A 27,658-nucleotide genomic window follows, 5' to 3' on the forward strand; every position below is an offset into this window, starting at 1 on the left:
CTGCAGACAGTTTTTCCGGGTCGTGTGGCGAGCATGACTAAGCCACTTCTGGCGAACCAGAGTAGTGTACAGAAACGCTGTTTACCTTTCCGCCGGAGCGGTACCTATTTATCTCCTTGCACTTTGACGTGCTTTTGAACTGCTAGGTTGGCAGGAGCTGGGACCGAACAACGGGAGCTCACCCCGTTTCGGGGATTCGAACCGCCAACCTTCTGATCGGCAGGCCCTAGGCTCTCTGGTTTAGACCCACAGCGCTCCCCCCAAATTAAAGTAACCCTTTTATGTTAAAATTACAAATGTGAAGTAGGTAGTTGTGAGGGACAAGGGATACAGGGAAGTCCCTCCCATCTTAAGTTCCAGCCCATCCCCAAGCGCTGGAGAGAGTAAGGAGAGCTCTGCCTCCAGCGGAGAGTCAGGAAGTGGTGTCCGAGGCTCAGGCAAGGTTGTGGAGCCCAGGCCGCAGGTGGGACAGGAAGTTGGACGCACGGGGGGGAGGCCAATCCCCCCAACTCCCGAATTGCGACGCAAACGTAGGGGGAAGAGGTTGGGTCTGCCAAAGCTGTGGTGCTGGAAGAAAACGCGCCAATCGCCATTCGGGAGTTCTGACACCTCACCTTAAGGATGCATTTTTACTGCTCTGAACACTGTAAATAATCAGCACTTAATAAAAGCCTTAAAAGACCATGCTGGAGTCGTTACTCTAGAGTAGCCATACCAGGCCCTCTGACAGTAGTGATGCCGTAGGTTTTGTTACTTTATTGTATTTATTCATCACTTCGCATAGCCAAAATGAGTTTGGGAAGTGGTGTACAATAAAATCTCTTGAAGGTGGCTCACAACATGGAACTCTGAAATTCTATGGTTCTAATTTAATAAATAAAACACATCAAGCAGTGCACAACAGAACCAACAGTTCTCCCATTAAATCATAATATGATCTGAAAATAAAGATAAAAAAATCCCAACGATAGCAACAGCCTCCCATTACCAAACAATAACTGCAGCCCAAGATTCTGTTCAGCAGCCTTGGTTTTTGTAGCTGGAGTCAGTCAGGGTCTCATCCTCCCAGGCCAGATGGGGAAAGGCCTGCAAGGCAGGGAGCAGGTCTGTCTGTCTGTCTGTCTGTCTGTAGCAAGGTATCCATCAAAACAATATAAATATACTAAATGTGTTCATCCAAAAAGTAACCTCAGGCACAAAATATCAACACACCCATTCATCTGATACAGAAACGTTTCATGTAGCAGAAACAATACACTTGTCATCTCAGGTGCTCAATGATTTATTTATGAGTTTCTCATAAATGCTAGTGAAATTATGTCGCAGTGACCCATATTAGGCAGGAAGGATAAGATGTTCATTGTCTTCCTGTATTTAGTAATGCAGGGAGGCTACACGCTAGGAGTCCATCTAGAATGCTGGGCTCTCTTTTGCCATGGGATCCTAAAGATCTAGTTATTTAATTTGGAAAAAAGTCCATTGAAATCAATGGGACATACTTCCAAATATTAATAATTAATTTTCATTCTGTCCTTCAATTACATACATTCACACACACACACCAGGGTGACTTACAAAACTCTAGATTTATTTATTTTTAATTATGAATTTCAAAACAAGAAGAAAAATAAAACATGGCTAAGGTTGACCAATTTAGGGTTATGGCAGGCATGCATTCTGTATTGAATACCATTCTGACTGCATGTTGACTGAAGCCATGGAAGAAAGGCAGATCCTATCACTGCTGCCTCCATCCAGCTATGTGTAAGCATTGGATGCACAGTTTGAAAGCCTTGTGGAGCTATCCATTTGCTGCTGCCGGGCAGAGGCTGGCTCCTGGGAGACTGAGACTGTTGATTGATTTTGTTTGGTTGAGGAGGCTTGGGGTTGCAGGTTCTCTCCCTCATGCACAACAGTTCAGACACTTGTTTCTAGAAAACCATAGTTTGTCATTTGGTCTGAAAGGGCAAATAACAATCCACACTTGCGTAGTTTGTTAGCTTGGTTTTCAGGAAAGAACAAGCCATAGTTTCCCAGTTTGGATGGAATGGGACAGAATGCTTGCCACAAACATGAAACAGAAGGAGGTTTTTGCCATGTGAAGGGAGAGGAGGGGATGTGGGAAGCCAAGGCACTCAAGATCCATTTGTGTAAGGCACAGATGGCTAACCTGTGGCCCTCCAGATGTTATTGAACTACAATTTCCATGATCTCTGACCATTGGGCAAGCTGGCTGGGACTGATGGGAAGTGGTGTGCAGCAGTGTCTGTAGTTCCCTCACCCTGGTGTAAATCCAAACAATAATATGGTATTATGACAGAATCACCCCAGCATTGTCATAGCTTTCCTAAACAGAGTAATGCCATCTTATGTTAAACAGGTACAACAACAAAAAGGTGTGTGTGTGTGTGTGTGTGTGTACATTAACTTGTTCTTTTCTTTCTGTGCACTTGGAGTGCTTGAGACTCTCTTCCCTATCTTCAAAGTAGATTTCAAACTTTTTTTTCATAATTTTCAAATCCATGCATAATTGCAACCTCTTCTTTCAGTACTAATTAAATGAAGATTCAGTGAAGTGTCACAGTGTGGCTCTTTCTCTCCAACGTTGTTGAGATGCAGTCAGCAGCTGAAGGTTCTTTGCAAACTTAAAGCAGTAGTTAGTGAAGCTAGTTCCCTATCGATGATGCACCAGGAATGAGAATTATTCTACTACTATATTATTGTCAGAGTGTGGCTATTGTTATGTAGATCACCACTGAATTCAATGCCACAGATGTCCAATTCATTTTAAAGCCTTTCTAGGTGCTGAAGATAATGTTGGAAGATAACATTGTTGGTGACACTGTTGTCAAAACAAAGCCCTGATTGGATGAGATGCACAATCGGAGCAACCCATACCACATTTAACTGTTCCGAATTATAAGCCTATGTCCTATCAAAACAATACAGGATGTTTCTTGTCTTTGAAAAGAATAAGTAGAGCTAAACAATACCAACAAGACTGCCATTCTTCCACCGAATTTGTTGTTTCATTTGAGTTGTGTAATCTCATGATAGTTAACGTCTTCAAAGACGTGTTCTTTTTCTTCCTCTTGATTCTAGGGGCAATGGACAATGGGTTAATGGGATGCATGTGGGGCCACAAGATTATAATTTTCTCTGAGTAGAATTCCCTCCTGGTGCAAGTGCAGCTTTGGACTGAGTGGGACAGCAACATTTTTGTGAGTTTTGAGCCTGATCAGCCTGCTCCCATAGCTTCTGTTTGCCTTTCCGAAAGGCTTACTTCAGTCAAACCAAGAGAGAGCTTACATAGAATTATGAGACCTTGTGTTTAGCCATCTAGTCCAATGCTCTGTGCAGTGGAGGAAATCCAGAGCTAAAGAATCCCCCACAGTCCAAGCTCTGACTGAAGGCCTCTGATGAGGTCAGCCAATCAATCTTCTGGCTTACTGGATCCATTGTCAGACTGCTCATAATCAGTAAGTTCATCCTAACGTTCATCTGAAATTTACCATTTTGTAATTTTAGCCCATTTTTTACCAGATCCAATGGTGGCTGGTGCCCATTGGATCTGGTAAGGATGTCCAACAGCCAATGGAGCCAGAGCCAATGACAGACAAAATTAATTCTAGTTTTGTCCCCGTCCTCCTTGTTGAGTTCTACAATGGCAACCCTGAGACTAAGGAGGAGAAGGAATCTTGACAGCCAGTGGCATTCTCTGGGCTGGTCATAAGTAAGAAGACAAGTAGGTGAGGGTTGGCTGAGGGCAGACTGAGGTGGTGGGGAAGTGCCCCATTCACCCTAATGGAACAGCTTATACTGGAACTTTTTCTGTCCTTTGGAACTTTTTCTGTCTAAGTTTTTATATTTTCCTTCAAATATTTGAAGAGCAATTTCATCCCAACCACCATTCTACTTAGACTTCTTTCCCCCAGGCTAAAAACAAAACAAAACATCGTTCCTTCAACCATTCCTCGTCAAATTTGGCTTTCATACCATCTTCTTTGCCTTCCTCTGAACTTGTTCTAATTTGTCTAAAGCCTTCTTAAAATGCAGCACCCAGAACTAGACACAATACTTCAGTTGAAGTCTGAATCAAGCACAACCAGTGCTGGATTTATGCCTCCACTCTCCCAAAATTGTAAACCCAAGACTTCATGCAAGGGCAGGGCAGCTCAGGCCCAGCAACTATGAGACTCAAGGATATTGTGCCACACTTTTGTTTTCATCATGAACTGGGCACAACACTCTTCCTTTCACCTGGGTCTTACTCCCTGGTAAGTTTGCATAGGACTGCAGCCTTACCTGGATGGGATCCGATGATTCACCATGTCAGATAATGGGCGCTTGAGATCGCGCACAAGCCACTATGGACAAGAGAGTTACTGTAATTATTATTGCTAGCACTGCAAGCTGAGCTGTAATGTCACACAGGTAAGACAAGGCAGGCTTGCAGTCAGGCTAAAAGCTTTAATCGGTTTAAATGGTGGATTAATCAACTCAGGCATGAATTGATTAACTGTTATGAACAAGTTATAACACCTGGCACCAAGAGCAAAAGGCATATACATTTCAAGCAACCTCCTCTTATGGGCAAATTGTGGCATAGCCCTGCCAAGATTCTGAACCCCCTGAAACCTCCTACGCCATAGTCCCATCTTTGTCCTGTCACCCACAATAATACCAGTACACGTCCAGAGACCGAGAGGCTTCTGTCCATCTTCTCGGCTTAGCCAGTCATAAAAATCAATAGCAGTAGATCCTTCCTTTGTTTCAAGGAGATAAAACAGGGAAACAACAACAACAACAACAAAGCATAGAAAGACAAGGGCTCAAAACCTCACTCAGCCATGAGGCTCACTATATGATGCTGAGGTGATTGCTATAATTTTATTTTGGTGAACAATGTATGCAATCCTCTGCTCTTCCTTCACTGAAGACAGAAATGAGCCACTGAGTGGTTGACTTAGTATCACAACAAAAAGGGACCCAGGCACTGCCCACATGACCTCCTAGGTACCCCAACAGGTCTAGGTTCCACTGGTTTCAATATTAATTTGCTCCTCGTGTGTAAGCGACATAGGATCCTTAACAAGGAAGTAATATTAAAGCACGAGCCTTCCTTATAAAAATGAATGGTAGGTTGACTTAATTATGCCTTAGTCCCATCCTTGCTGCACAGGACACAGTGCGGCATACATGGATGCCCTGAAATTTGCTCCACTTTGCAGCCTACCAGTGGAATCCTATACATTTCTCCCCAGAAGGAAGTCCTATTGATTTCAATTGGGGATTAATCCCAGGTAAGTGGGTATGGGAGCCTCATTGAACAACACAATGGGGCTTTCCTTGGAGTAGAAAGACCTACATTGGCTCCCAGTAACATTTCTGAGCACAATTCAAAGTGTTGGTGCTGACCTTTAAAGCCCTAAATGGCCTTGGTCCAGTATACCTGAAGGAGCGTCTTCACTCCCATCATTCTGCCCAGAAACTGAGGTCCAGTGCTGAGAGCCTTCTGGCGGTTCCCTCGCTGTGAGAAGCCAAGTTACAGGGAACCAGGCAGAGGGCCTTCTCGGTAGTGGCACCCGCCCTGTGGAATGCCCTCCCACCAGATGTCAGAGAGAAAAACAACTACCAGACTTTTAGGAGACATCTGAAGGCAGCCCTGTTTAGGGAAGCTTTTAATGTTTAATAGATTGTTGTATTTTAATGTTTTGTTGGAAGCCGCCCAGAGTGGCTGGGGAAACCCAGCCAGATGGGTGGGGTATTATTATTGTTATTGTTATTGTTATTATTGAAATGCATAGGGTTATGCTGAAAATCTGTTGTCCAGACATATCTCTTGAGCAAGGTGTTTCCTTTTGTCTCCCTAGAGATCAAATCTGAGGAGAGGGTGAGAGTGGCGGCCTGACAGTTTGCCAAACTGATTTGTCAGCAACTGATGTCAGAGCCCATGACTTCCTCCATGCAGTTTTCTTTTTTCTTTTTGCCTTTGGATTGGCAACTGGAGTATTCGTGCGTCAGACTGTACCCTTCACAGGTCCAGATTTGGCTCTGTAGCCTCCAATTGCTGGTCCCTTCCCTACCCAATATCATTAATGCCATCTGGGTTCACATTTGTGCAAAGTGTAACTACTCACATTTTGCGGATTTCTATTCCTTATGAATGAAGATTGTTTGGTAAAGCTATTTCTGAGCAAATTGTTTGCAGATTGCATTGGAAATAGACTGAATATGCATCATTTCAAGAACCACAGTGGTTCCTATAATGCTTCTCACATCCAGACAACCCAAAAATTACCTTTGGCTGGAACTGCAAATTGCAACCGTTCATTGCATTTCAAGTAATATTTAACTGAAAAACATTTAAAAGGGGACAAAAGGAGGCATATTTAGAGGGGAGGGAATAGCCCATAAGATAAAAGCAGCTGGCATAATAATGCAGCTATTGTTAATAAAATGATCTCAGTATTATTTGGGATTATTTGCCAGCAGTAGGGGAAACATGCAGAATTTAAAACTTCAGTTCCTAAATGGGTTGTTGGAAGAAACATGTTAAAAAATTCCAATACCAGGAAAGAACAAACAGAAAGTCTTTTTCAATTATACTTGAAAGTGAGCAATAAAAAATATACAATGTCTCTACATGATGAAAAGTTTCTGCAGTTCATAATATTGTCAATTCCTAAATCAGCAGAGCTCAATTCACGAAAATATATTTCTTCCCATGCTATATATATTTCATTACCTGGAATCCCTCACATCAAGGTTAGGGAACCTGTTAGACCCCCATACCACCTCTCCTCCCCTGAATACACTAACTGATATAATGCCCAGGTGAGCACTATATTCATCTGCAGGCCAATTATGAAACAGTCATTAGGACCCTTGGGTCAATGACAGAGCACATTATTTGCATGCAGGTGTCCCTAAGTTCAATCCTCACCTATTCCCAGAGGCTCAGCTATGAAGACTGAAAAAGAGCTCTCCTTGAGATCTGGCAAGTCAGGGTAGGTGATGGACAGATGTGTTAGATGGACCAATGGTATTGACTCCACATGAGGCAGCTAAACACATTCAATAATTACCGCATTTTTCCATGTATAAGATGCCCCCATGTATAAGACGACCCCTATTTTTTTTTAATCCAAAATTAAGAAAATGAAACCCAGAAAACAAAACAGCCAGACCTTATCTAGAACCTGCTTTTTCCAGAGAAAGGCCACATCTTCAGCCTCTTGAGTTGGTTCCTTGAGAAACAATGGCTTTAAAGAAAAATTGTGCCGAGACAACAAACTGAATTTTGTCACCTGCGTTGATTATTTGCATTCAAAATATGTGCATATATTTGCTTACTTTGAGTATTTCAGCCAGCTTTAATCACTCATGAGATCCTGTAAAGCACCATGATGGGTAATGTAGCTCCATAACCTGACTGTTAAAACCCTGCTTCTGAGATTTCACCAGGCACTGCTCATGTATTTCCAAGCCTATCCCCGCAACCTTAGGGATGGGAAATTTAACTTCCTCAAATTAAAGCTGAGGTTCACAGAACATTGAATTACATGGCCAGTACCAAATTCTGAGCATAAACAAGCAGAACTACAGGATCACTGAATGCAGAGATTCCTCTCTAGCCTTTGTTTTATGTGTCTTAGTCATGAAAACAATGCTGGGAATTTCTTGTTGCAGAGAAGCTGGTGATTAATTTACTTGAAACAAAAAGTTGCAAGAGGCAAAAACACTGCCTTTTGTTTCTATTAAACTTCTGTTTCTATCCGACCTTTTCCCATCATTGAACCCAAAGTGGCGTCCATGTGGTTCCCAGACAATCACTGACCGGACCCAGGCCTACTTTGTGGCATTGTGAGTCCAACAAACAGTTTTACAGATTAGACTGGTCAAAACAATATAATATAAAAACACTGAAATATATCCTTAGGCAGGAAGAACCAGATGTTCAAATATAGGATGGGGGGCACCTGGCTTACTAGCAGTACATGTGAAAAGGATCTGTTAGCTTAACAGTGTGATGCAGCAGCAAAAACAGCTAAAGTTATTCTAGGCTCCATCAACAGAAGTATAGTGTCCAGATCAAGGGATGTAATAGTACCACTCCATTCTGGTTTGGTCAGACCACACCTGGAATACTGTGTCCAATCCTTCTTTAAGAAGGATGTTGACAAGCTGGAATGTGTGCAGAGGAGGGCAACCAAGATGATCAAGGGTCTGGAAACTAAGCCTTACAAGGAGTGCTTGAAGGAGCTGGGTATGTTTAGCCTGGAAAAGAGGAGACTGAGGAGATATGATAGCCACCTTCAAATATCTCAAGGGCTGTCACATGGAAGAGGGAACATGCTTGTTTTCTCCTGGAGGGTAAGACTTGAAACAGTGGCTTCAAATTACAAGAAAGAGGTTTCCAACTAAACATTGGGAGGGCTGCTCAGCAGTGGAACAGACTCCCACGAGAGGTAGTGAACTCTCCTTCCTTGGAGGTATTTAAGTAGAGATTGGATAGTCATATGTCATGGATGCTTTAGCTGAGATTCCTGCATTGCAGGGGGTTGGACCTGATGGCCCTTGGGTCCCTTCCAACTTTATGATTCAATGGCAGATGATATTTCACCCATCAGACAATAGGGTTCAAGTCCAGTGCATGGTCCATTCATCTAACTTACTTAGATCTCCTACTTTTCTCTATATTCTGCTGTTGGATTTATAGGTTCACTTTAAAAACAGTGATAGAGCTACACATTCATCCCCACTGCCCTCCCCGATATGTTTAATTGTAACACATACAAAAGGCTCTAATTTTGTCCCCCTCACCTCCTCTTCTGCCCTTAATCCCCAAGAACCTTGTGTTCTTGAACAGTGTCCTGTTTACCGACCTTCATTTTCTTACAAATCACGTTTCATTTCCAGATATTTAATAGCTCTATTCTTGAGTGTCTGGATTAACGCAGCAAGCCAAGAGCCTTGCTGAGATTAAAGGTCCTCTAATAATTGGATAACATGTCCTGAGCTATCGCATTCCAAGTCTACAAGCATAGGACTGAAATGAAAACTACCATTTTGTATTCTGAGCAATATCTGCTAGCAATATCAGAAAACTGGAAAATAATTGCCTGGGCTATGGTAAACCAAGATATCATTCCTGTTCCTTTGACAAAGATATCAGTCATTCCAACTCAAAACACTTATAACCCTGCCATCTGCATGACTATATCTGTTGCAATTGGAAGCGATAGTACTCAATCAACATGCAAGGAATTTGCTTGCTACCAAAATGGGGGGTTTTCTCAGCAGTGCGGCAGAGTGAGAGGAGCAACTGCACCTAGCAATGTCCTTGCTTGTGTCTAACTCTTGCAGCCAATCCAAACTATGTCAGTATATCTGACTGAGTTCAGTGGGGCATACTTCCCAGTACGATTGTAGCCTCTCAAGCACAGAAGTCTTTTATCAGGTCTCCTTACAACAAGACAGAGATTTCACATACCAGCAAAAAAAGGGGGGGGGGCTCTGAAACTCTCAACATTTATTTGTGTGTGGGGGTGGGGGTGGGGAGGAGGAATGACAATAACAACAATGAAAAGATCAGACAGCTTGAAACTAGACAGCCAAAAAGAGAAGGCTGAATGGAAAAGAAAGGAACAAAGAAAGCGCAAAGGTCAAAAGAGAGGCGCAGAAAAATAAGGGAACTGTGATCTCCCTTCCTTTTTTCCTGTGGTAGAGATGAACCTTTAAAAAGCTCCAGCAGCAGACAATTAAACAGCCTGGTGTCTCTTCACATTGTACGAAGCATGAAGAAAAAATGCAGGTCTTATTGGTGACCTGAAACAAGATTTGAAGTGAGGGCTTGATTCTTAGCATTTACAAATATCACAGCAGCCATGAAACTGCTGCATAAAAGGTTTTGTTCCTAAGGATTTGGGTAAAATGAGTAATTATCCAATCATCATCATTATTCTCCTCCTCCAGACTCTCATGCAATCTGAAATACAAATGCATCAAAACGTGGGACAGGCCTTAAAGTACGGTAGCACTCATCAATGTGGCACCTGTGACACCTTTTCTATCACAGAAAGTACATAGAACTGAAGAAGGAAGGGGGAGGGGTTGTCAGTCCAACCCCTGCATAGTCTCATCAGGTCAGACCTTAAGGCAATTGGAGCAATGGGGTCCCGCGTCCTGCTTCTAAGGGGCCCCTGCACCAGGGCAATCTAGATGGATATTATTTATATCAATAAGATTTTGCAGACTTTGGCTGTGAACTGGGGCCCTACACACACACACAAAAAAAATTCAAGTTGCGCCCCACTGCTTCAAATTAGCCCCCCACTGGCTAGCCCTGAGTCTCATAGTTGCTGGGCCTGAGTTGCCCTGCCCTCACATGAAGTCTTGGGCTTTGAAATTTTGGGGGAGGGGAGACTGCCCTCTGGGGAGCGGGCTGGCTGGCGAGACCCACTAGATTTAGAGACCCTAGGCTTCACCCCACTTAGCCTATACAGTGGGTTGAGATAGAAGGGAGAAAGAAACATCCATTTGCATTTTTCAGCATTCAAACAATGACTCGCACGGCAGCAAAATGAGACACAAAAATACCAGTTGCTGAGGAACAGCACCATGAGCAGGCTGTTGCTTTTGTTCCCTGCCTGTGCGCTTGCCAGAAGGATCTACTGTACTACGAGAACAGGATGCTGGGCTAGATGAACCAGAAGGCCTCTCTTCTTAGCCGCCATTTTCACTCTTCAGCAATGGAATGTAAGAACATGAGAAAAGTCCTAATGGATCAGGACAAGAGCTCATCTGGCCGAGCATCCTGTTCTCACAGCAGCGAACCAGATGCAAGCAGGGCCTGATTACAGCAGCACCCTCAACACACTCCGGTACTCAGGGACATGCTGCTTCCAACAAAGCATAGCAGAGGAAGAACTGTCATTCTCAGATATGTAAACCTAAGGTTGGGCTGCCGTACATCCGGGTTTCAAAGGTGGAATTGACGTCCCGGGGGGGGGGATTTCTGAAAGGTGGCCACAGATATTATACCGTATGAAATACCGTATGAAAAACAGCACCTATGCTTCCTATGGCATTCCTCAAAACTAGATTTCTGATCACTTTGACACCCCATCATAGAATCATAGAATCATAGAGTTGGAAGAGACCACAAGGGCCATCCAGTCCAACCCCCTGCCAAGCAGGAAACACCATCAAAGCATTCTTGACATATGCCTGTCAAGCCTCTGCTTAAAGACCTCCAAAGAAGGAGACTCCACCACACTCCTTGGTAGCAAATTCCTTACATCATCCTTACATCAGACAGATTTGTACTGTATTCAAAGAACCAAGGGTGTTTTTATACTGGAGATATTGTTTGTGGCAACAGGTTGTACATTAGCATTTGATCAATGTGCATCTGCCCCAGTAGATATTCTCCTAATCATTTTACATTTCCAAAACAAAGCCTGGAAGGTAATTCCAGAGAGTAATCTAGCGTGAAGATGGGAACAGCCCTGTCAGAGTATTGTCAATGCCCCAGGTTAGACATTGAAAAATCATCATGTTGAATTATGGTGAGAAGCTAAAAAGTAACATGACTGCCCCCCGGGTCCATTCTTTTCAAAAACTGAAACCTTACTAGGAGGATTATAACACCTTCGCTCATTTAGATTGCCAGCAGTTACCCAAGTGTCACTTCTCAAATTGCAATGTGTTTTTTTTACTCATGGGAGTACTTCCCCCAAGTCATTTGTGGAATAGAAATGATATTGTGTAAAGACTGCAACCATTATTTGCTAAGACCTGAGCAGTGGCTTCACTCTACAATGGAAGATATAAAACACAATTCCTAATCCAGAACTGACTGGATGTATCTTTGAAAATGTCAGCATTCTCTCTATTGTGTCAACACTGAAATCGCCGACCTTTTGTTGAAAAGGATGCTTCAGTTTATAAGAATAGGCTGTGGTGTGAAGAGGGAAATGTAAAAGGCATCCCACTGGTCATGTATAATGATAAATGTAAGACAATCACATTGCAGAACATTCACATTATCTGAACAGTATGCATACAGAAATCAGTTCCAATAGCTTTCTAAGGATATATCCCATATAAGAACTGCCATGCTGAATCAAACCAAAAGGTCATTTAACTCCAGAAGTGGTCAGCCAGATATTAGTTTATTTCCATTTATTAATTGCTTCCAGCAAAATTCCTCATCACCATTTAACAAGAGACAACATTAGCAATAAAAACAATTACAACAACTTCAACTTCACCTATAAAGCAATCACAACAATTTCAAATATAAATCAAACAATTTCAAATCTAAAATGGATACACACTGTGATAAAAGAACTTCCACTTAAAAACCCTTTCCAACAAACTTTATGAATGGAGATTTTTGTTCCAGGTCTTCAAACAATAATAGACAATAATAGTTTGATGGTGCCTGGAAATCAAGTTTGCATGAGTCAAGTCTTTGCCAACCCCACATCTGTAGTTGGGGGACAGGTGGGTGTGGCTTGCCTGAAATGGCCACATGGACCAAATGGGGAGGCTTCAGGGGGCCTTTGGGTCCCTCCTTCATGGTGTGAGGAGAGCAAGGACCCTAGGGTAATTGGTTGTGGGTGAGCTTGCTAGAGAGAGATAGAAATTGGAGCATGTGTGGCTGTGGGAATGTGACTTGACTTGACTTTGGGTGACAGGTGGGAGAGAGCATATATGGTGATGGCATAAACACAGCTCACAAACCCTTATCTAGAGTGGTTGGTGGACATTTTGTGCTTTTGCTATTTTATATTGTTTTGATTATGCCAATTGTACTTTGGGGGCCTGCATATAAGCTGCATATAAATAAACCATAACCAAACACAACATCACTGGAACAGAAGTGGGTTGGAATGGAGTAGACAGAGAAAAAGAAGCAATATATAAGACAGATTCTCTTGTGATCCATCCATTGGAGGGCTGTGCTTGTAACTATTTACCAGCAGAATGCTGTCTGCAGGGATCAAGTTTATATTAGTGACGATTGTGCTATAATGGTGCTGACATTACTACTGTCAGATTAACTGAAAATTCGGCCCAGAGCTGTGTATACTGTCAGGCACTGATTCTCCAGAGTCCTGAGTGGGATCATTCTTAGCCTGCTGGCTTTCCAAACAAAGATCAAACTCTTTTATATATGTGATGCATGAACTCTGCCACAGAACTGGAATCTCTTCTACAAGCTACCTAACCATATATACCGGTATATTATTTGATTTTTTTTGTTTTGTTTTTTTAGTGTACATGACTATTAATTAGTTATTTGTTAGTTCAACACAGGGATGTTTTATTGGAGGGAGGATTGTGTGGATGGAGTAATGTGGTGGATTTAAGGAGATTGTGTGGGGGTGTTTCAGTTTTGTGGAGTGTGAATGTGCATGCAATTTTTGTGTGTGATTGCAATGCACTTTTGGTAACATTTATGAAATGTTGATGATATATTGTAATGATGTTGCATTTTGATGCATCAATATATTTTCATATTTTATATATCATTTGTGCCTAAGTCCCTTGTTTAAAGACATTTAATCATGTTACTTAAAATGTAGAATTATTAGTACCATAGTAATCTTAATGTTGCTTGGTTTTGAATGTGTATTGCGTTTCCTGTATGGGATTTGTAAATTGCTTAGAGATTTTCTGTAGAAATATCAAATGGTGTATGGACAAACTAAAGGAATTAACAAATAGCCTAGCACGCCCACACATCTAATTATTTTGCAAACAAGATTTAATAATTCTCATGATGTCCGTGTGTGCCACTCTAATTGGTGTTTCTCCCCTCCACTTTCTATTATATTTGCTTTTTCTACTTCTAATGCATCCATAGTAAATTTCACGTTATATGCTGTTAGCAATTTACAGTTTGTTAATAATGAGGAAAGGTCGTGCTCCTTGTCTTGCTCTGCACATTTGTGTCTCATTCTCACTGTTGACTTCAGCAGGCAAATGAATATTTTCCAACTGTTCTTCCAATGTTACCTTCAGGTCACGTTCAGCTTGCTTGTTCTTGATGAGCAACGTGCATGAATGAACTGTCAGATTAATTTTTCAGAGGCATGCACTGCTTCATAAGCATACGCACATCTGCTAATTAAAAGAAGACTGATGTAATTGTGCCTGATATAGAATTGTCATCGACTCATTTCCAAATAGTTACCTTGTAATTAAGTGTTTCATTAGTGCTTAAAGGGGGCCTAGGAAGACATAAAATGCAGTCCAAAGTAAAACGTTTGCTAGGGAATATAATAATTGGAGCTCACCAGTTTTGCAGCTCTCGACCCAAGATTTACTTATTTATTTATAAAGCCAGATGAACTTCCTGATACCCGCAACTGCTAGCATTAGTTTTGATTCCCGGAAAAGCATCTCAAGGGCAGCACATATTGACTTGGTTGCCTGGACGTTAATGGAATTAATTGGCTAAAACGAGTAGATATTTCTGCCTGATGAACTGCAGAGTTTATATAGTAGTATGAAGGGCGAAGTACAGGTGGAGTTTAGCCAGATGCACCCATTTAAAAATCTGCTGGATTGATTATATGTGCAATCCTACATTTCAAGTAAATGAAATGCGACCCTTTAGGTTTGTTCTGTGTTTTTTTTTTAGGGAGGGGCTATAGATCAGTAGCAGTTCAAAAACTGCGAACCTAGCAGTTTGAAAGCACGTCAAAATGCAAGTAGATAAATAGGAACCGCTATAGCGGGAAGGTAAACGGTGTTTCCGTGTGCTGCTCTGGTTCGCCAGAAGTGGCTTTGTCATGCTGGCCACATGACCTGGAAGCTGTACGCCGGCTCCCTCGGCCAATAATGCGAGATGAGCGCGCAACCCCAGAGTTGGTCACGACTGGACCTAATGGTCAGGGGTCCCCTTTACCATTTACCTTTATAGATCAGTAGTAGAAAACCTGCTTGGAATATAGAAGACCTCAGGTTTCAATTAATAGTTTCTCTTTTTTTTAAAAAAAGATTTATCTGCCCATCTCTCTGGTGGCGTCCCCTCCCCCCTTATTCCACCCCCCCTTCCAACAGGTCCCCTGTGCAGCTTGCAAAAACAAATTAAAACCAAAATATCTAAACAAGAACATTAAAGCCCCAGAATATTAAAAGAGCAGCATTAAAGCAGTCAATTATTGTGCATGTGAAAATAGGCGCTGGTGGATTAAGCAGATGAGACCAACAGTGGGTCCAACGGTCAAGAAGGTGGTTTCTGCTTGTGAATTAAGAGGAAAGTAAGGGGCAGACAGGGCTCATCAACCTGGGAACGTAGCCCATCTAGGAGAAGGAAAACTCTAATCCTAAACCTAGTGTACATTTTCTCATGTCCGTCTTGTGGACATCTTCCCAACAAAGGCTTTTAATGATACAGTACTGGAGTCCAGTGCAGCTTGAAATCTGGCACACATATCTATGCCATGCTTATAGATCCAGTGCCTTTTGCCACTTGATAAAGTGACATTACCAGATGTTGGCTTTTTTTCTTTTTTAGAGTATTCCATCTTTTGACAAGGAACAGACTTTGAATTCATTTTCCCTCAGAATTTTGTGCACTTATATATAATGTTTCCTGAGTGATGATGTGCTTGACTCTGCAATTTTCTGCTACTGCCAATTTTGATTGGATTGCAAAGTATTTCCTATGACAATTCTCATAGCTTCTGCAAGCGTGATGGCTATTTGGTGGTGCTGCATATCAGCTTCTTGCCCATAGCAAACTGGTTGTGAGCAAATACTGCTGGACATTCTGCCAACTACTGGAAACCTATGTTGTTATAGAGTGCATGCTAAAAGTCTAATTCCGTGGAAGGGATCAATTGCACATGCCTGGCTTGCTGAGACAGGCCACATGCTCAGGAGCAACCATTTCCTCTGTGACCATGAAAATGGCCTTTGTACTTGCACAATGCTGCAACAGCTGGGAAACTAAGGAAATTGAAACATAGGAATCTAAATGCCACTTTCTCTCTCTTTTTTGGTGACATCAAGGTGTGCATTGTACAAAAGAGAGATACAGAGAAGATGTATGCCATGAAGTACATGAATAAACAGCAGTGCGTTGAAAGGGATGAGGTTCGAAATGTATTCAGAGAACTGGAGATCCTGCAGGAAATTGAGCATGCCTTCTTGGTGAATCTCTGGTGAATCTCTTATTTTCTTTTATTTATTTTAAGGGTGGGTGGGAGGTGCTTCTCTTCCACCAATTGTGCCTAGGACCATGTTAGTCTTGGTAGAAGTGGGTTTGGGGACACAGCAGTATGCAAGGTCTCTGTTGCTTACTGGCAGGGACAAGGGAAAAGCACTGGATTGGGCTACGCCTCTCCCACCTTCACCCTCACCCTCCCAATGAGCAGCAATGACCCATCTGCTGGGAAGGTTGCATAGTGACTCTGTTTCACCCAGGGAGCCACTTCCATTTTTAAACCCCTGTTTCCTAGCCAATTACATCATCATCAAGATGCTCTAACCTTCCATGGTGAGTCTCTGTCCCACTGGCTTCCTCTTTTAACCATTGTTCTGCTCTACATTGTCCAGTACAGTCGTACCTTGATTGTAGAATGCCTTGATACTCATACGTTTCGGCTCCCGAACGATCGAAACCTGGAAGTCAGTGTTCCAGTTTTTGAACATGTTTTTGGAAGCTGAGCACCTGATGCGGCTTCCGCTATTGTTTCCGGCATACCTGTGCAATCGGAAGCCAATCGGAAGCCACGCCTTGGTTTCCGAACGTTTCGGAAGTCGGACGGACTTCTGGAACACATTCTGTTAAAAAAACCAAGGTACGGCTGTATAAAGAATATCTCCAGGCCCAGGATGCCATTCGACTCCGAGATCATCAAGAGGCTAGATAGAAGCAACTCCAGCTTGCCAATGAATCATTCACACTGATGGCACTGGTTTTTGTTTAATAATGAAAAGAGACAGCCTGCTTGATATTCTGGTACATTATTGATTATGCCTGGAAAAAATGAGTGTGGAATGATCATATTACAGAAGCCATGTGACTGTGCCAGATATAGAAGCGGGGATTATATGAGCAAGGTAAAATTAACTGGGACAGCTGCTCCTTGCAAGATATGAAACAGGGACCTGTTCATATAATCAACCCTGCAAAACAAAATAACAAAATTGATTTATCTAGAACAAATATAGGATGGCAATGGGAGAAAAGGGACTCGGAGAAATTTGCGGGTTATATTTAGACATATAAATATTGAAGAGGCCTACTTATTGTTACTGCCTTGCAGGTGCATGGGTAAGTGAAGTGGGAAAACAGGCCTCTCATTTGGTAGCACCGTCTGTGAAATCTGAATGGGTAGTCCACAGTTTGCTCAACTCACCTTTGCTAATTTTCCGCAGGTACTCGTTTCAGGATGAAGAGGACATGTTTATGGTAGTGGATTTACTCCTGGGTGGTGACCTACGTTATCACCTCCAGCAAAACGTGCAGTTCACCGAGGAAACGGTGAAACTCTATATCTGTGAGATGGCATCAGCTTTAGACTATTTGCGCAGTCAGCATATTATACACAGGTAACAGCACAATCTGTTATTCCCAGCTGTTGGGAACTGGCATAGCTATCAAACAAATCCGGCTCATTTGAGAGAGCTTTTGAGCTGGTTGCAGCTAGTGCAAGCCCCCACCCCCACATTTGATCTGCGGCCCAATTAGGCCAGATGGCTCCATGCCTGCCCTGATCTGGGTCTGATCCAAGCCCTGAGCTGAATCAGGGGCCTGGCAAAGCACTAGGCTATTAAAAACATGTGAGGAAAAGGAGATGATCCAGGTAGAGACTTTCACCTGCACTATCTCTTTCTTCCCCTCTCTCATCACCTGACCACATATTTAATTGGAGTTTTAATTGGCTCAATTTTGTCTGAGATGTGGGATTTGTCCAGAGCAGATGCACAGTCCTAGATTCAGTTGGGTGGAATCTTGGCAAGAAAACTGACCAATAAATTTTGGCGGTAAATGCAGTGACGGAGCAAGCCGATTGGGTGCCTCCAAGGAGTCTGCCTGCCTCCTACCGCTCAGCCGCCCTACAGCTGGGGGGGGGGCAATGGGCAGACTGTTTGGGGCAGCACGGAGCCTGCGGGCGCTCAAGCCACCACGTCATTCCCAGGAGAGATGCGTGGTTGGGGTACACTGCAGGCCCCACAGTGAGTGCCTCCCACCATTTTGTCACCCCCTCAGTGGGGACACCCGGGGAGGATCGCACCTACCGCACCCCCTTGCTACACCCCTGAGTAAATGTCAGGAACTGGGGTAAGGAGTAGGTCAGCAATAAAAAACACCGGTATAAGTGAAGTCAACTCTTTATTCAAAGAAATAAAAACAGCACGGGTCTAGTGAGCACAGGAACTCTTCCCAGCAGGTCTTGCCCCAATGAGACACTTGTGAGAACTGAAGGTCCCCACTTTCCTACCACTCTCCCAGACTCCTTCCCTGCTTCCTTCCCCCAAAGCCTAAGACTCTATAGCCTTGTCTCTTGTTGCTCCACCCTCTTCATTCCTCTTGGTGTTCTGGGAGATTGGGGAGGGGGGGAGGGGAAGAGAGCTGGTCACTGCAGGAAAGGAAGACTCCCTGGATTCTTCAGAAGCCTGGCTCATCTCTGCTTCCTTCCTCCGAGTCTGAACTGCTCTCTGCGCCAGCATCGTCCTGCTCAGTAAACCCTGTTGCCACTTCAGTTTCTGACACCTCCTCCTCCCAGTCTGTCCCCTCTTCTTCCACTTACCACTCATTGTCATCCCACCACCAATCCCCTGGCTCTGAACCTCCTTCCCATGCAGGATCCCTTGAGGATTCCTCTGCTATATTATAACATTTAAGGAAATGGGAGATCCAATCACAAATCTCTGTTGCCTTCTCTTCTTGGGTCCTGAGAAAACTGGATCTGATCTCAGGCTGTGTTCAGAACATAGCATTATTTTGTTTATTGAGCCTGTTTTAAGGTGTGCGTTTTTTCCCCAAATCAAGTTTCCTCTGTGAGTTTCACCCCACCGTCTTTTTTAATTGCACTAGGCAATATTTTTGAAATCTCAAAACAACAACAACCACCCAGAGTTTTGGTAGGCTCATGAGGCATTTTGCATTGCCTTTTCCAAGTTGTGCATAAATGCTTGTTTTTGCTTTCCAGAGACGTGAAACCAGACAATATTCTCCTTGATGAACAAGGTATGGGGGAAATTACTAATTATGTCTATTGCTTCTGCCTTTGAATAGTCTTCACCCCCTGGTGTTTTTTTGTCTTTTGCATTCATTTACATCTTTCAATTTATACTGCATTTCTGTGGTTGTGAATGATAAATAGAAGGTTATGGGATCGAAAGCAATTCGATTCCGTTCATCTGCCGTCAAGACTCGTTTCAGTGAACAATTAGCAGTAATTGACATTGACTGGTAGCTACTATTACTCATTCTGGAAAGCTTTTTCATAAGTGCAGCTGATATGTAATTCCTCTGCAGATATAGAAACCTTGCACAAAGGTACACACACACACACACACACACACACACACACACACACACACACACACACACGTTTTGATATCTATGGGCCTGCTTAGGTAGGCAGAGGCAAGAATAAAGTGTTTTGCTATGATTAAATTGTTTTGCTGTGATTAAATTTCTGGTTGACAAGCCAGCAATAAAGGGAGAGTCCATAATTCTGCTTGGTTTTGAGAGGATAAGGGTTGTGGCTCAGTGGTAGTCACATGCTTTGCAGACCAAAGGTTCCAGGTTCAATCCCCGGTCTGGGGAAAGACCCCCATCTGCAACTCTCGAGAGCCACATCCAGTCAGTGTAGTTACGGAATACTCTTTACTGAACAGTGTAGATCAGGCATCCCCAAACTTTGGCCCTCCAGATGTTTTGGACTACAATTCCCATCATCCCTGACCACTGGTCCTGTTAGCTAGGGATCATGGGAGTTGTAGGCCAAAACATCTGGAGGGCCGCAGTTTGGGGATGCCTGGTGTAGATGATAGGAAGGCATCTCCCTATGACACCCACATGGAGCTTCATAGGAACAGAGGCTTCCACTTCCACTTTAGCATTTACGAGTATTGGTGCTCATCCTCATGTGGGGCTCTGTGTCTTTATCAATGATCCTATGAACGCAGCACAGCTTTAGAGCAGGAGTTATCCAGAGCATAAACATATCACCACATGCAAGTTGCTTTCCGGGAGTTCTGCCATCCATATGTAAGGTTTGGGATGTTGGCCTGTCAGGAACAGGCTGGACGATGAGGAATGATGAGAGGCTTCAGCCAGAGAACCCCCTAGGGAAGCTTGGGAAGAGGACGGCTCCGAGCCAGGGGAGTGGTGGTGGGACACGGAAGACAGATCAGAGGATGAAGCTGGGGGCAGAATGGTTGGATGCTGTAGCAAGCAACAGGCTTCAGTGAGTGAGAGGAAGAAGAGGCAGAAAACACTGAAGATGTATGGCAGTCAGCTGAGCAAGAGGTAGGGGCAGAAGCTGCAACAGATTCACAGGAGTCTGTCAATATTACTGTATTCAGCTTCCCTCCCCCTTGTCTCTAAGGGCTCAGAGACTTTTGCATGTAGCAGAACAGAGAGTACAGACCCCCTCCCCCCACAGAGTTTAAGACTGCAGGGAAAACAGCTGGGGAGAAGACTTAGGGGGAAATACAGAAAGCAAAATATAGGAATGTGTTGTATTAGGGGAAATTGCTTGCAAAAGTGCCTATGTTAGTCAAGTTACAGGTAGTTAGCCGTGTTGGTCTGACGTAGTCGAAACAAAATAAAAAAATTCCTTCCAGCAGCACCTTAAAGACCAACTAAGTTTTTATTTTGGTATGAGCTTTCGTGTGCATGCACACTTCATGCATGCACACGAAAGCTCATACCAAAATAAAAACTTAGCTGGTCTTTAAGGTGCTGCTGGAAGGAATTTTTTTATGTTAGTCAAAACTGCATACAAAGATGTTTTTACTAGGAAAATTTCAGAATAAAACGTTGATGATTTTTCGTGATATCTTTTTTTTTAAATGCAAATTTCTGCCTAAATGCAGAGAACCAAATTAAAGATGGGGGAAAAATGAGAACTGAAACTGCAAGATCCACCCATCCCTATCTGCCATGGGATTATGCAGGCTACAGGACTGGATCTTGGGCTCCAACTACAAGTGATGATGTTTGTGTCCCTCTGTGAAATCTAATGTGCTAAATGGGTGCGAAGACAGTGAGTGGGGAGGACAAGAGTCCAACTCCTCCTGCCTTTGGGAGCTTTAAATGCCATTCCCAGACCCAGCTTTACATGATTTTGGTAGAACCACATTTAAAAAGACCGGCTCAGTTATATTTAGTCTGAGTCATCTTCTCTCCGTAATGAAACTCCTTCAAGAACCAAATAGAGAGGTTGGCACATTTCATCCTTTTCAGTGTGCGCTTTGATTTGATGGCACTTGAATTCATGCAATGTGTGATTCTAATGGTTTGCAATTGACGGCTGGATGATTTGTTCATGTGTTCCCCTGGTGGTATGTCTTCAGCTCTTTTTCACTCAGGCAACAGCACATTCCCATATCAAGTAGCTTTTCACAAGCCAAGAAAGAGAAGTGGCAAAAGTGTGGCCTACTGTGACCACAGTCTTTTTTTAAAAAAACTTTTGTCCTACATGTATACATGCATAAGTCCAGCGCCGTCTTAAGCACCCCTGTCGCCATGGTGCGCCGGATCTCTCCGGCGCCCTTCCGCCCCGTTTCCCAGCGCAGTGGGCGGGTGGGCGCGGCGCTGCCGCGCGGCGGGCAGGCAGGCAGGCACAGCGCGATCTCTACGGCGCCCTCCTGCCCCGTTTCCCAGCGTGGTGGGCAGGTGGGCGCCGTGCGCAGCTGCGCAGCGGACCGGCGAGCCGGCCAGCGGGCGGGCGCAGCTCGCGGCGCCCTCCTGGCGGGCCGGCGCCATGGTGCCCTGCGCCACCGGGGGTCTACGACGAGCCGGCCCTGCATAAGTCTTCATGGATTTAAAGTGCTGTAGCTTATGCTTTGGTTTATCAACAGAAAAGAAGTTCAAGCAAACTAGTTTTGCCTACTCTTGTTCTAAGGAGGATCCTGGGAATAGCATGTCCTTTTGCTAGTTATGCCAAGGAGTTAAATGAAAGAGATGCCTGTTGCAGAGCATATTGACCTAGGAGTACAATTTTCTAAATTAAATACCATAAATTGACCAAAACCCCAAATTGTCATCTTGACCCATTGTAAAAAATCTCATTAGATCAGAATAACAACTTCTATACTAAAATTACCATGATTAGTTCACAGTGCGATATGCAGAGGTGCTTCGCAATTCTAGATTTACTTAAGATTGTATTATTCTTCCTCTGATATATTTCAATCTGGTATTTTAAAAACAGATTATAGAAAGTCTTGATGGAGCATCCATCCCTTTTAAAAATGTATTGATGTACAGGTTGAATTCATGAGATAATGAAAAATAATTCCAAAGCTAGGCAATTTTTGTGGATCTTTATTCCCGAGCCCTAATTTGCTGTCACCATCTGCAAGCTTCCGCTAAGAAAATTCAAATATTCTGATATTTGTGCATAATGCAGATGAAGGGTGTTTGTATGTACCTGTTTTATTTGCATAACATTAAACCACATGGGAGCACAGAATAAGCTGACTGAAATCAATATGCCTAAGCAACCATGTTTTGCATTAAGTTCTATTCTGCTTCTAAGATCCAGATTTTTCATGATTCTAGATTTTTTTTTACCAGGATGAGGCAAATGGAAAACAGAGAACACTGAGGAAATTGTTTTATTTGTTTATAAGAAGCCTCATTCCAAACCACTAGAAAGCCCATGCTATCTTCCTTCAATGGTGGAATTGCCAGATGTCATCAATATGTGCCCACACTTTTTCTGAATTCACAAGGACTAGAAACTTGTGTTTTAAAATGAAAATGAGTTTTTTTAGCATGCTGAATTCTACAGCAAATATCAGATTCTGTGCATAATGCCTAATAGCCAGACATAATTCTTATAGAACAGCTTTATTTATCTTAATAAGAGCTAATATTGCTTGCCAACCAGCTACAGAAAACATTTGGGGATGGTGTGACTACATGCATTAATGTTGCCCTCTGAAGTAGTTTCTTTCTGGACAACTTGGACACTTTGGGTTTTCATTCTAAAAATCTGTGCTGGTTTTCTTCCCTTTAAGGCCATGCACACCTAACAGATTTTAATATTGCAACAATCATCCGTGATGGTGAAAGAGCAACCGCATTAGCTGGGACTAAGCCGTATATGGGTAAGTCAAACCTTGCCAGTTTTAAATAATAACATATTTTACCATATTCTCCCCACATAAAACTGTTAGGATTTCTGGGTCTCATTTGACAGAGTGTTTCATAGAGTGATCTGGTTTGTACATCCCAGTATTCCAGTCTATGGGACATGGACTCCCAGCCACTTTGTTCCTTCCTGTCCTTTTAGCTTAGCACAGCATCTAAACCAAGGTTTGGCTTAAGTGTGACAGCCAAACCCAGGCTTGCGGTTAAGGTTTGTTCTTGGTTGCAACTCATGGTTCAGAAGACACACTAAACCAAAGCTTGGCTTAGCTCAGTATGGCAAGTGAGTTAAAAAGACCAGGGAGAAAAAAAGCAGCTGCAAGCTCCTCTCTGGGAGCTCACACATTTGCACAAATTAGTCCATTGGGTGTGACTGCTGAGAATGTCCTGCTTCTGGTAACTACGGATCTTGAGTATGGCTTCCATTGATGACTGGAGCATGTGGGCAGGTACATATGGAAGAAAAGAGTCCTTGAAGTTCCTAGGTCCTAAGCCGAACTTTAAAGGTCTTTAAAGGTCAGAATGAGCAGCTTGATTTGAGCGTAGAAACAACCTCTCTCCTCCCCAAGCCTTTAAGGAAAAGTATTTTCAGAGCTATGTACCTTATTCTTGTTTCAAAAAGACTGCAGTCCTGTACCCACTAAACCTGGCAGTAAATTCTGCTGAAATGAGCTGGATGTACTTCTGAATAGACATTTACAGGAATGAACTGTTAGTTTACAGCCAGTTTCATAGAAACCAGTAGCAACCAGTTGGGTGGTATTTCTCATATGGCTTCCCAGCATGAAGGTCATAGCCGGTAACTGATAAGGGAAGCGGCCAGGCGGCAGGGAGGTTGGCGCAGTGTGGGTGCAGTAGCAGAGACAATCAAGTACCCCGACTGCTGCTCTTGCACCAACCTCTCTTTTGCCTCTCCCCTTCTGGTTACCGTCAGTGATCCCTGCATTGGGAAGCCAGATGAGCAATGCCACCCCATTCTGCTCTTCTCCACTGCCTGCTGCTGACCAAAGCCAAAACGGATGGAGGCATTCAATAGTGCCCCCCCTTTCTTTCTCTTTTCAGCTCCAGAGATCTTTCATTCCTTTCTGAATGGTGGAACCGGTTACTCCTTCGAAGTTGACTGGTGGTCCCTGGGAGTGATGGCATACGAGCTCCTCCGTGGATGGGTATCCTGTTCTTTAGTGTTTTTAGAAGATAGTTTGGCATTCTTTCAGTGCTTCATGTTCCTCAGAAGTAAGCCTGGGATTCCCCCCCCCCCCGGTTTTTCAATATCTTTCTTCTTCTTTTTCTCAGAGGCCTTATGACATCCACTCTAATAGCCCCGTGGAATCCTTAGTTCAGTTGTTCAGCACCGTGAGTGTCCAGTACGTAACAGGATGGTCAAAGGACACGGTAGCCTTATTAAGAAAGGTAAATAACTTATCTATCCGGGAAGGGTTGCAATTATTTATTAGCATAATGCAAATAATAAGGGCCTTGATCCAAAGTGACATGCTCATGCTGACTTGCCTGCATGTTGCTGCATGCATCTGTGATTGCTTGGCCTCTAAACAGATGGCACCCTGTGCATTGTTTCCAAGCTATGCATCTCTGAGCCTTGAATGTAGAGCTACTCTGCTTGGAACAATATTCACAGTGCCCATTTGCTCAGAGGTTTCTCAATCCAGACTATGTGCCATACCCTCTAGAGCAGGCATGTCAAACCTGCGGCCCTCCAGATGTTTTGGACTACAATTCCCATCTTCCCCAACCACTGGTCCTGCTAGCTAGGGATCATGGGAGTTGTAGGCCAAAACATCTGGAGGGCCGCAGGTTTGACATGCCTGCTCTAGAGAAGGACTGTAGCAACATCCAACCTAGTGGATGCTGTAAACTTTCACCCACCTAGTGTCCTTTAGATGTTTTTGACTACAACTCCCATCAGCCTCAGGGGCACAATCTGGAGAGCACCAGGTTGGCAAAGGGTGCTCTAGACTGGGTGCCATCGCTGAGATTCGTGGAATTAGCACGCTAAGGAAACAACTATGAAATAGACAAGTGAGGTGATCCTCCAGCTCCCGATCTGCTTTCTGGTGTGACTCAAATTCATTTACAGCTGTTCTCTTTGCAAGGCTTAAATATTATCAGCCAGCAATTATCTTTTCATTCATAAACATGCACAGACACCCCCCCCCACCAGATCTACACTGCAGCCCCATTCTGTGGACTCTGGATCAAACTGGTTCGCCCTGTACACCACAGGGGCCACCCACCCTGCCCCAAATCCCCCCAAAGCAATTGGGGGGCAGAGCTAAGGGATTTTACAGGGTTTTTTTTTAAAATGCTACTTCAACATACGGTTAAAATAGGGTTTAAAAATACAGTCAGAAGGGGGCAACACCAGCATTGCACAGGATCGGATCCTCCCACTTAACAGCAAGAGGATCCAATCCTGCATGGTGCTCCTTCAGGGGGAAGGAATAATGCAACCACCCAGTTGGTCCCTAATTTTTTAAAGCTTCACTTCCATGCCTGGCTCTCCTTCCTGCTTGACACCCTGCCCCCCCCCCGACAGCTCCAAAGAAGCCTGGCATGGCTTTGGATTTGGGCCTTGAGTGAATCCATTGCACAGCCCTAATAAGTGTTAGTAAGAAGCTGTGATTATTATTATTGCTTAACAGAGCAATTGTTTACATGTGAACAAGTTCTGATGAACGTCCAGGATGCCTTACCTGCAAGGCCTGTCCCATCCTTTCCCTGGAGGAACTGCTCCCATGTTATAGATCAGGTTCATCAACTGAAATGAATGAGATAACTGATATGAATATCTGTACAGAATTGAGCATTAGCATGATAATTTTTCATGCATGGAAAACAGTAGCCAATTATTGCAACTTCTTGTAAGTTCGGGGTTTGTGTTTGGAAGCCTAGTAGTTTGTCAGAATTATCACTCTCTCTAATAGTGAATTCAGGTGCTGAGTGCTGACAGCATGGGAGCTACAAAAGGGGGGGGGCGATGGGAAAGAAGAGGGAATGTTCTTGGGGAAACCCAAAGAGTTTCACAAGTCTAGACAAGCTTCAAAAACAAAACCTCTTAAAGGAGAACCGGGCATGCTCAGGAGCCATGGGCTGTCAAGTGTCATTTGGAAAAGAAGAATGAAAAAACCTGGGGTTAGGATGGAATGGAATGTCCTGTAGTACAGCTGGCTGGCTGGAACCTTGAGCACAAGTCCTGTTGTTAGGAGATAAGGATATGTCGCAGCATATAATCTCCTAGAGGCAACGTGGAGGAGAGCAATGCAGGCTTCCAATGGGTCTTCTGTATAGCCCCTTGTACTCAGATAAAGAAACCCATGTTCATTTTTCAGTAACAGTTACCAAGTAATATGTGCCTCATTAGATAACGTTTTCCTATTTGTATGAGAGAGGAAACTTGTCATTCTGAGTTTATAAATGTTGGATAGTTTTTAAAAGCTAGATTTCAGAATCCTGTTAAAATATATATTAAAAAATGCATAAACCCAACAGTAATAGCAATTGAGCGTCTCCAGTGTAAGCCAATGGAAGGTGGACAATATACATAATTAAAGTTTGATTTTTAAGTAGAGTTCCATTATGAAACAATTCCATTGAAACTTGCTCAACAAGAGCACAGATGCCCTCTGCTGGATTTGTGTAGGAACACAGCCCAGTCTTAAAAACAAACATCGTCTAGAAAAAAACCCAAATATATCCATAGTAGAAAATAACATTGAACAAATTATGTAAGCACACAATATAAAGCAGTTTTCTACATGCTTTTGCAAAGGATCTGGCCAGTGTATAATCATAATTAGTGTTAACTACCATTCCTTTAACTTTAAAGGACATATTGAGATTCCCTTTGTGGTGAACCTATAGAATGATGGTATGGATTCTGTTGGTTGAGTTGCTAACTGACAGCGATCAAGCAATCAGATGGCTGATTTCCTGCTTGGCAAAGTCACTGGATCCACCCAAGAGGTGTATGTGCCGCACTTCTGAGTTGGGTTAATTGGCTGGAAGATACAAATTCTGCCAAACTGGCTTGATCCATACAGTGAGCCTCAAGTTTGGCTTCAGTGCTTTATCAGAACTCACAAAACATGGGAGGAACCAAACTACATATTACACTACATGTGTGGGGTGGGGGAGGCATTAATCATAGGAACAGAAGGTCCCAATTTTCAACATGACTTCTCAGCTTCAATGCAGAAAAACAATTGCCCGTCCCCAGCTTAGAAAAAAATTCCCATTGGTGCATTTAGCACTAACGTGTAGCTTTTTCCTTAAGAGTAG

At 43.3% G+C, this 27,658-nt stretch overlaps 1 protein-coding gene across 1 annotated transcript in view; it reads left to right on the forward strand.

Moving 5' to 3' along the window:
* STK32C (serine/threonine kinase 32C) overlaps window positions 1-27,658 on the forward strand; it is a 164,578-nt gene that overhangs the window by 126,234 nt on the left and 10,686 nt on the right. Inside the window, exons 3-8 of the mRNA XM_035138380.3 lie at window positions 16,036-16,187; window positions 17,407-17,580; window positions 19,185-19,222; window positions 23,233-23,322; window positions 24,425-24,528; window positions 24,656-24,772. Of these exons, the coding sequence (XP_034994271.1) occupies window positions 16,036-16,187; window positions 17,407-17,580; window positions 19,185-19,222; window positions 23,233-23,322; window positions 24,425-24,528; window positions 24,656-24,772 (675 nt within the window). The remainder of the gene's footprint in view (window positions 1-16,035; window positions 16,188-17,406; window positions 17,581-19,184; window positions 19,223-23,232; window positions 23,323-24,424; window positions 24,529-24,655; window positions 24,773-27,658) is intronic.

This window comes from Zootoca vivipara, chromosome 5, assembly GCF_965207765.1.
Source record: "Zootoca vivipara chromosome 5, rZooViv2.hap1.1, whole genome shotgun sequence".
In the NCBI taxonomy this organism is placed as follows: Eukaryota; Metazoa; Chordata; class Lepidosauria; order Squamata; family Lacertidae; genus Zootoca; species Zootoca vivipara.